Here is an 11142-nt window from a genome sequence, read left to right on the forward strand (position 1 = left end):
TTTTTTAAATGAATGTGGGCCTTCACAACATGACATATACGAAGATAAGAAAATATATTTTAAAATACTATATACTATTTCACTGACGGATCTCGGCTTGGCTTAACCATAATGGTGCCAATTTATATCTTTTGCTATATATGGAAATTCGTTATTGCCCGAATTGGTTAAAATTCATGTAATAAACGGATATGTTCAATAAAAAGTTTATTGTCTACACAAGTTCAAATTTGATTTAAAGACAGAATTTTGATAGAACAGTGCCATTTACCAATAATGATACAAGAAACTGATTCTTAAAAATTTACAGGATTAGTAGAGAGATTGTATAATCTTAGTCAACAATATGGCGTCATTAAAAATATTCTGATACAAAGATTATACATTAGCAGCCTGATACTCAGTTACTTCATAGCTTACGTCTGTAGCTAATATCGTTAACGCATTCTATGAGGCACTCAAATTGTAAACTTCAACTTAAGATACTCTTTAATGGTACAACCACTGACATACCTTTGCCCAAAACTTCATAAACCATTACAACTCGTTTCCAAAGACGTTTTATCGCTTGAAGATATTCCCTCATTTAATATATCGATGGCTTATTATCATCGATATTTTAGATAGTAATTAAACTCTTGTCCTTGATTTCCCAGGAAAAGTTTACATGTGTCTGCTGTGCTGGATATACTTCGACGTACTGCGATAAAACGTACCAAGGTAAGTGATTTATCTCCATTGAATCTTAAGTATGGTAAACTTACTTATTTTTGCGTACGATTAAATTTCGTGGGCGATTTAAATTCGCGAAATTAATCGTCGCGAATTAGTTTAAAATCACAGGTACAATATAATATGTATAAGTTTTATTATTATTGCAGTTTTCGACTGTCTCGTTGGCTTGTACTTATCTAATTGGGAAATAATTCCAAATTTTGTTGTCATATTTGAATATCAATATATGCCAATTACGATTGTATCTTTTGGCATTTAGCTTAAACGGTAATGTTGTTATAAAGTATTGTTAATCATGCTGTAGATACCGTGATTACAATACACACAATTGTTATCTGATGAAGATAAAAAAAAAATACATTTTTTTTTTTTTTATGTTTTATACTAGGTAGGTCAATGTTGTTCCGACAGTGATTACATCATTGTGATCGCTTACCATTAGCTAAGGGTGGCATCCATGAGTTGTACTCACCCTATTTTGGCCCTGTTAACCATCTCCAATATCTAGATCTTGGTTTGAAATCTTATTTGTTGTTTTTTTTTCTATCTAAGGGTCGCTTTGTGATTTGTCATCATCGTCTTTCAGTGTTTTGAAATCTAACCGAAACATGTAACGATTTATCGCTCGTTCTTACAATTTGCGTCACTCACAACAATCTCGCATGTGGTAGATAGGGGAATATCTTATACATACCAAAGTCAATATGTATTGGCTTTGTTTCTTGTTCGTGACAAGAAGGAGAGTTGAACGTTCGTGACAAGAAGGAGAGTTGAACAAGTGTGTTAATCGATAACCTGTATCTGCTCTCTTGTTTTACGTGGTGGTTGTTCCACATTGATTTAATCATAAAACTATTGCATATTCTCAACAACGTCACGCATTACTCAAAGGTCTGAAAAAAGTAACAAGTTGAGCAGCAACTTGTACAGTGATTGCATTTCTATAACATGTTGACTGAAGGAACATCAAAAGGCATCTTTTCCAATAGCTAAATGATATCAATATCAACGTGAAATGTTTCTTATTGAAGTCATCGTGAGGTTTCTCCAATTTTCACTCGATCTTGAAACTTGGAAGATTTTATAACAGTTGAAATTTTCTTACCAGCATTTTGATTCGAGTATTTGTACAAAATTTATTGTCTTTTGTTTATCTTAATCTTGTCCAGAAATCTTTTGTCATATTTTTAACCGATCATTTTTAAACTCGGGTTTATGAAATAGGGTAGAGTTTACCTGAGTCACATCTTGATGAGACAATTGTAGAAAATTGAACTATGCAGTTTGACATGAGATTGTCTTTGTTTCCTGATGTTATTTTACAGATGTCATAAATACTACGACGCATGATCAACCGACAAACATATGTCAATCATCACCGTGTTCGAATAATGGCACGTGCGTAGTAGTAGATACAACCTCCTTCACATGTTTGTGTGCGGAAGGATATACTGGAACACAGTGTCAAAATATAGACCAATGCACACCAAATCCTTGCGCGTTTGGTATCTGCCAGACAAATAACGGCACGAGACAATGCTATTGCATCCAAGGTGAGTGGCATATAGAGATCGAAGCTGTACGTTACAGCTGCAGGGTTCTCGGTTAGCAGTATGCATTATTGTCAACACCAACAGCGAGTTTTAATGTTGCATTCGGCAGATTAATTCATTAACAAAACCACAATTCAAAGCAAACAACTCACACAATTCATCTTTCTTTTTTTTTGTCTTCTATTTGGGGGGCATTGAATAGTCCAAAATCGATCGCCTCTCCCAATTGCAACACTTGGGATCTTAAATCGTCCCTTTCTTTCCTCATTACTATGTCTTTCTGCGCTTTTCTTACTCTTGGTGTCTCCTTGACATCCGTCCTCATATGACCTTTGATGTCGCTATGACGTTAAACCTCCAAAAGCAAATATATTAATTAGCACTACTAGTTTGTAAATGCGTTTTGAAAATAGGCTAGAAATAGAACGAAAATAGTGTTTACAAGTAGAGCGTGCGTGTTGAGAGCCAATTATTCACAAAAACCATGACCCACTTTGTCTGTTGTCATTTTGAAGGATACCATGGGGAGCTGTGTGAGAAGGATTATAACGAATGTCAAAGTAAACCTTGTCAACATGGCGGACATTGTTTAGACCGTCAGGACAGATATGAATGTGTTTGTCCTAGGGGATATACGGGCGCTAACTGTTCCAGGAAGGTGAGTAAACGTCAAGCATATATGGGTATTAACTGATCAAAGAAGGTGAACAAGCCCCGAGAATATTTGGAAACTAAATGTTCAAAACAGGTGAATAGACCCCGAGGATACACGGGTATTAACTGATAAAAGAAGGTGAGCAAAGCCCGGAGATACACGGGTATTAACTGATCAAACAAGGTGAGCAAAGCCCGAGGATCCACGGGTACTAACTGTTCAAAACAGGTAAATAGACACTGAGGATACACGGGTATTAACTGATCAAAACAGGTGAATAGACTCCGAGGATACACGTGTATTAACTGATCGAATAAGGTAAGCAAAGCCCGAGGGTACACGGGTACTAACTGTTCAAGAACGTGAGGAAACCCCGAGCATACACAGATAGTAACTGTCCCATAAAGCCCAGTAATCCCAAAGTATGCACGATACTAACTGCTCATAGATGGGTGAGTAACCCCCGAGGATACAGAAATAAAAACTGTTCCCAGAAGGTGAGTGAAACCCGAGGATACATGGGTATTATCTGTTCAAAGAAGTTGAGTAAACCCCAAAGATATAGGCGAGTAATACCCGATGGCACAGGGATAAAGTTCCTAGGATGTGAGTCATCCACAAGGATATAGGATACTAAGTTTGCAGAATGCATGGATACAATGTTGGTGCATATGAAATGATTCTGTAATACAACCAAGCTCCTATGGAGATGTACGTGCACTTATTTCGATGGATGAGACACCCTTATTGAACGTGTTAGAATCGACACGTTCGTTAAACCCCTAAAAACAAAGCAAAGATTCTCAAATGGGAATTGGTCAGAACTTTGATCCGCCATTTAGGTTGAATTGTGCCAACTTATCCTGCCAACTGGTCAGAACGGTTACTTATTCTTGAAAATGAATTGATACGAATTATTCAGAGGATAAGTGACATCCTGGAATACACGATTACAAATTCTTCAGAAAACAGATTAATCTTCAATATACTCTGTGTGTCATCATTGCGATAATAGTTGCCTCTCTGAAAGTACTCGAAATATGGATGGTCATTCGGCATTCTCGCAATTCGAGGAAGGATAAATGACACTAACAGCTAAGAAAAATATCCTTTCATTTACTTCACCTGAGAATGATGGCAATCCGAGATTATTAACTCTTCTTCGGTGCTGAGAAGCGCAATTGAACACACAAACAAACTCAAAGTGGTTGTTGGGTATAATTGTTTTGGAAAATGACTATTGATCGGACATGGCTTCAAATTGTCAAAGTAAGATAAAAGGAACCTTCTAGGTTAGTTTACAGCCCGATATATGTATTAACACTGATGCGAAACAGACTGAAAACGTTACTCAAAACTTCGTTATTCTTCCTTAAGGGACGATCAGACTTCCCGGGGTCACACAGAGAACTGTCTAGACTGCATGCATATACAAGGTTTGCTATTACAATGGTCATTGTTCTTTGTTATCAATCTGGGTTGGAAGTAAATACCAATCAAGGAAGCAGACAATAGACAATAAAAGTAATCCCTCTCTTGATGATATTCACATATTATTTACATGGAAAGTAATATTTATTGAAATGTGAATGGTAATATTCTTAACCACGTGATAATATATAAAAATTTATTTGTAGGTAAACCTTTGCGCTCATAATCCTTGCAGAAACAATTCGGCATGTATCGATCTTGGCACCAGTATTAGATGCCTGTGTCGACCTGGATATACAGGTAATACTTTAGCTGATAATAACAGCTTGTTTCGTTTATGTTGCGTTAACGGAAAGGATAATTTACGTACACCATATCGAAATGTTTAATCACACATTACTACGGGATGGTGTTCAAGCGGCTAGACATGGCTGGGAATCAAAGTGGCATTAGTTCAAGGTGGTAAACTTGTGTCTCCTCCTAATGGACCCTGTTTATTACAATAAAAATACGTTAAAACCAGAAGTCAAAACTGCTCTCACCGAAAATCCGTGTTCAAATACTAACCGTGGCGAAATAACGAGAAATTTTGAAAGACACAATCATTTTTAGAACTTAAGTACGTCCGTACTGTAAAGCGAAAATACAATGTACATGTTACGATTCAGCTATTAACTTATTTCAGATCAAATTTAACACTCTTTCAGTTTTACCATGTTACCAATATTTCAGGTCACAATTGTGAAGTTAACATCAACGACTGTTCATCCAATCCCTGCCTTCACATGGGCACGTGCCACGACAGTGTCAATGGTTACTGGTGTTCGTGCACGGAACCGCACGCGGGCTTTAACTGCGAGTTCACATGTAAGATGTCAGAATTCAACCAATCGCCCAAACACATAAATGTTTGATATCCACTAAAATCTGACACAATATGCAATTAGATAATGTATCTTCATCTTTATATGTCCGATAGAATCAATATTTCATTGTCTCTACAAACGTAATGATCGGATAGAAATGTCGAAAGGAAACGAGAAATTATGATACAGAAAAATAAACAATAATTTTACGTCCCCTATCCAAATAAATAACTAAAATAGAAAGCGCAACACCTGCTCCGGAAACTGTATCATTCGTTGTGTGGATCACGTGTTTCAGCTTTTATGTTGTAACATGTGAAATCGGGAAATGTGTATGTCTCTAATGACGCAATTCATCCTTATTATAGCATATGCACTATCAGATTTTGAAAAAAAAAACAAACATTGATCGAGTTATTCAATATATTAAACAATGTGTTGAAATTGATATATATTCCAAACAATATACTGCCATAATCCCCTATTTATGGCTTACCAAATATAAAACTGCACATGTTTTACTATTACAGTGGCACATAAAATGCATTTACACGTTCAGTTAACATGGATGCGTTCTAGAAATGAGAACTGAAAACTTCTTTTTTGAAATAGCGTGAATAAATAAATAATTAATGTCCATGTTTCTTAATGCAATGTCATTGAAATTGCAGTTGACGTTTTTGCACCTCCTATGGAAACCGAAATTACAGAAGAAGCGAGCAAAAGTTATCTCCATAATCTATACATCGTGGCTGGAACGCTGATGGGCGCCATTTGTATTGTGGTTGCTGTGGTAACCACGTGCTATTGTCGTCTGCATGAAACCTACAAGAAAATTAGATGGAAGAGATTGAGGTAAGATATAATAAAGAGAGTAGGTCATAAGGCTACAATACTTTATTCGCTTATTATTAATGAAATAGTTATATCGTTTTGTGAACACAATAATAAACTTAATTATTTTTTTACGGTTAAGGCAATGTGTCGACGAAGACATTTATATGAGCATTGAAATGTTACTAGATGCTAGCATTGAGTCGATAGGAATACAATTTCTGTATTATTTTCAAGTAATTTGTATAACTGTTAATGTAAATATTGTTTTTATTTGCTATGGAAAAACGCCGTTAACCGCGCAATGAAATATACTGCAGAAGTGATGCACTTATTCCAAACAGAACTCGTACGCGATGGACAGAACGTCCCCAAAATAAGAAAACTAATATTTTCTATTAACTCTCAAAAAATGTGGCATTTATAAACAGGAGCATGATCACCTACCATTATCAAGCAACCTCCATTTGCAGTCGATCCTTTCAATTGCAAGAAGGGCGTAGGGGGAAATTTCACCTGTTTCCCCTATTGCATGATCGTAAGAAGCGACTAAATTATGGATATTATATTTTCTCTTCTTTCTGAATAGCTTTCTTCTTCATAATGTCTCCATTGACATTGCCTCGCTTTTGGCCATTAGTTGAGCGTTCGCCCCTGGGAGGAAGGCTTAGGGTTATATCCCCTGGTCAAGACATACATTGTACCACTCTATAAAAATGGAAGTTGCTACTCCTGCGCTCAGCCCCATGGGAGTAGGTCGACTGGTTCGTCAGTATAATGTGACCAGGTAGTTGGTCTGATAGGTGTCTTCGGCAATATGATTCAGTGAGATAGCACTATGAAGTCGACATCAGTTCCGCGCTATCGCAAGGAGAAAATATACCGCAGGTTCCAAAAATCCAAACGCATATACATCACATATCTCGCACACAGGGTAGGCCGTCTTTAAAGTACCTTAGCAGATATGATGTTAAAAAATAATTAACCAAACCAAATATTTGAATTGATTGTGAATGGTGGCCATGTTTGTCTTGATTACGCGGAAGACGTCACTGGCTGTATTCCTATTCCTATTGAGTCACAGTAAATTTGTACATGTAGACGAATACAACAAGGAATGCCAATATTAAATTATACGTAGTACTATCGTTATTGCTTTATGTCATTTAATTGCAGATCGTTTGAATTTAGAACTCCGAAAGGAAGTCTAGAAGTATCCAGCCTCAACAAGCCTCGTCTCTCTACCGACGCCATCATGGAAGCCACATCTTTGACAAGAGATTTGCATACCAGTTCATCTTACAGTGAGACACTTTCAACAAGACTAGTGTAGACAAGGCACTGTGTATACCGATTCAATTGATAGAGATGTGTTCAGATGGTAAAATATGGATATGCTGTGGTAATGCATTGTCTCCACCTTGACTGTTACATTATTATGCCATTTAAATCATATTCCGGACGGCCATCACATCGCTATCATATCATAACGACCCCGTTAACGACTCGGAATAGAATCTCTAAAATGCCAGGATTTATAATATAATTCACTCAGCAAACCATCAAAAAAGTTGCAGTGACGCAAAACATTGCAAATGTCGATCAAAGGTTCCTTTTTATCTATTCCAAGAAAAGTATACAATCAATAAAAAAGGTCTAAATGAGAAAATGTGAATTTTCACAGAAAATCATCCGTTTTGCTTAGACCTCGAACATTTGACCACCAAAGAGCATTTACACTTTAATTGGTACGATATACTGTTATGTGCATAGAAAAAACATTCGCTCTAGCTGAAAGAATGAGGCAACACATTATTGAAACATAGTGCAATGTCAAAATTATCCGTCACATTAAGTTTGATGCCAGCGGCCGCATTAACCAACAGCCATGTCCATAATGATTGTTTCACATAACGTAACGTTGACTCAGTAGGCGATTGTTTTAATGATCATTCCAATACCCGTAAATTTGCCAAGGGCTCGTGCTATAAACATGAAAGAAAAAACATCTACACCGAGGATTCAGCGAATATGATGCGAAAGTAGTTTACATCGCGAACATCAACCGCGAATGTCATTAACGCTGCGGAAACAGCGACAAACAGTCAAAAGAATAAAAATGTATAAAGTAAGGAGGTAGATCCATTCATTAATGATCCAAAAGAACATCATTAAGAGTTTAATTAACCCTCTAAAGCAGAAGGTATTCACAAGGCTGTATGTTCGGGTTATTTTCCCCTATTGAGACAGGCAGCAACGATGTCGGTTTGTTTCGTTCCTTCATAAAATTCGCTTGATAATTCATCGCAAAAATACAACAACATATAAAAAGACTGCAGAAGGAACGAAGAAGCAAACACAATGACTACGTAAGCTTACTAAATACATCAATTAAAGTTCCTCGTGGTAATTCTGACATCATCATATGGTTTTTTTTTTATAAAGAACGCTCAACCATCTGGAACTGAAAACCATGCTTATTAAAGCAAAAATTCCTAAACATTTGAGACCGCCATAATGGCTGCTGAAATATGTATCACCCAAATATCTGGGTCGTGTGTGTCCATCAATTCATATAGATCTCCAAGCCACCAAGACACTTCTGGACCATGTTTGCTCTGGCATACCATCCGATGGTCTAAACGGTTATAGAAGGTGTTTTTGTTAGTACTGATACATCTTTTACAATTTTTACATCATCTTGAATGACTGCAGAAAGACACAAGATATATGTAAATAATTTAATTTTGTATGAAACACGCATTTTCATTGGCTGAAATAATTTTGTTATACCTCCATAACAAAATTTTGGCGTTGCGAAATGTAACGTCATTTTTGATTGGCTGATGACGTTGCGTAATAATTTATCGCAGAAAAGAGTTCGCCAAAGAAAGTGAAATATCTTGGTGTGTATAAGACGAAATTAAATTAAAAGAATTAACATTAATTATTTTTTCTGTTATACAGTCATAACATAAAAAAAACTGGAGTGTACTCTCTTCATAAACCGCTTCGCGGTTTATTTAGAGTACACTCCAGTTTTTTCTGTTATGACTGTATAACAGAAAAAATAATTGATGTTAATCCTTAATTACCTATTTCAAAAAATCACATGTTAGAAAGAGTGAATTACAATAGAGCCAAAATGCAATAAAGTGCACCATACAGCTGCATGCTATTGATCTTGATTGATCAAAGGCGACGACTTAAAATAGTACGAAAGTACATACCCAGTATGCAATGATATACTATTGAATATACGCCAATTGTCCTTTAATAACACCGTCAAAGTGCAAAGGTAACAGCAATCGAATTCTTAGAACAACACTAAAAGCACAAGACTATTAAGAGAACCAAATATATAATTTTGTTGACGATTGTTTGTTTACCGAATCTATTTGAATCACTTGTAGACATTCCACGCCCGAACTACAAACCTACAATAGGCAATATTTCTCAGTTGTGTCAACATTGTAAGTTAAATCTCATCTGACAATTGTTTATTTATGTTATGTTTTCTATATTGTAATCGTAAGTGGACAAACGGTATCATAGCTACATACTGACATGGACAAAACATCACCCATTGAATTTGAAGTCGCCTCATAATTTACTCATCCATCCGCTGTAAAAGTATGAACGGACAATGAATACATAGGAGTGGATTCTACCAAAGCATTTAACAGTACATTTACCCGACTCCAGCTGAAGAAACTGTATTCCTGTGAATTTGGTGCTACTTCAAATGTACTCTGAATCTCTACAATTTTTGCTGATTTTAGTGTTTCTTTCTCTTCTGTATCCTCTCTCGAAGCACAAATGATTCGTTTAATGATTCCAAGTACGGTGTCGTTTTAAAACCTGTGTTAACTGTCGTTTTCCTTAATATTGTGCAATGTAAGTAATTTTGTCAGTTTTGTAACAAGATTTCACGAAACAAGCCGGTTGCTAAATATCTCCGCCGAACTGCGAAAGTAATCGTTGACCAATCATAGATAGACGCCAAATTCAAAATTTATCGCGGAAGTTCACGAACGGTTTTATAAGTTGTCGTCAGACAGACTTTTGTACCAAAGACATCTGTATAACACCATTTTGTAACGGAATGTTCCTTTCAAAAATGTTTATTTTATTTTCGTTGTTGCTTAAAGCGTAAACGTGTAGAAACAATTTCAAAATATTTCTGATCGTTTTCTATTCCGTCTTCTCCCGAAGGCCTGATTAACTCAAACCATGGATGAAATTGGTATTAAACTCAGTGAATTATCATTGATCTGGAATGATTCAGAAACATAGTAATACATGAAAGAACATTGTTGAATAATGTTTAATTTGTATATAGAAGAGTGTGCATATGAAAATTATTGTGTTAAGAGTGTGAGGTTTTATTCATTGTTGCAAGTGTCTGTCGAAATGTTCCTTACATTTTATTAAAAATATTTGTTCTGCTTGTTTGTACAATTTCGTCAGAAACATGCGTTTGCTGGATGCTGGAAAAAACCTTAGTTATAAACGACATGAACGTTTTAAGATGCCTCTTACTGACCGTGTATATGTTAGATACATGTACACTGTTTTCGTGTATTATTTTACTTGTAAATAAATAGATTTGTTGAAATGGATGTGTGTTGGGATCTTGCTTGTCTCGAAAGATTAAGGCAGAACCAGTTTCTTGATTTATTGATTCGACACTCAGGGTGCGTTCGAACGAGTTCCGTGGTAGATACAAACTGCTGACTGAGAAATAATTTAATACACTACAGAGTTTCTAACATGTGGTATCTGAAATTGAAATACATAATCACAAAGTTTGAACAATAATCACAAAAGTCTAACAACAAATTTTGACAACAAGAAACAATTTTGATGTTATGAAGTACCACATCGTCAGTACACTTTCCTCCATAGAAAATGGACTTACGTGACACCGAATCAAGGGAGACAATTTTAAAAGTTTAGTAAATTCCTTTATAATTACAATAATGTACAATCAAAATGGAACATTAAGCTATAAAACATGGGGTTTCGATCATGAAAATAATAAGATTTGAGTGGATGACCTGATGTT

At 35.9% G+C, this 11142-nt stretch overlaps 1 protein-coding gene and 1 long non-coding RNA gene across 2 annotated transcripts; both read left to right on the forward strand.

The window, feature by feature from the left end:
• Nucleotides 1-654: 654 nt before the first annotated feature.
• Nucleotides 655-2938, forward strand: LOC117342118. Its single transcript, XR_004535748.1, has 3 exons — nucleotides 655-720; nucleotides 2061-2288; nucleotides 2804-2938. It is a non-coding gene; the product is annotated as an uncharacterized LOC117342118 (long non-coding RNA).
• Nucleotides 2939-4176: 1238 nt separating this feature from the next.
• On the forward strand, nucleotides 4177-7486 carry LOC117341857 (delta and Notch-like epidermal growth factor-related receptor). Its single transcript, XM_033903717.1, has 5 exons — nucleotides 4177-4212; nucleotides 4581-4674; nucleotides 5107-5241; nucleotides 5912-6095; nucleotides 7251-7486. The coding sequence occupies exons 1-5, from the start codon at nucleotides 4177-4179 to the stop codon at nucleotides 7405-7407; spliced, it is 606 nt and encodes a 201-aa protein (XP_033759608.1). The 3' UTR covers nucleotides 7408-7486.
• Nucleotides 7487-11142: the final 3656 nt, after the last annotated feature.

Source organism: Pecten maximus, chromosome 14 (assembly GCF_902652985.1).
Source record: "Pecten maximus chromosome 14, xPecMax1.1, whole genome shotgun sequence".
Taxonomy (NCBI): domain Eukaryota; kingdom Metazoa; phylum Mollusca; class Bivalvia; order Pectinida; family Pectinidae; genus Pecten; species Pecten maximus.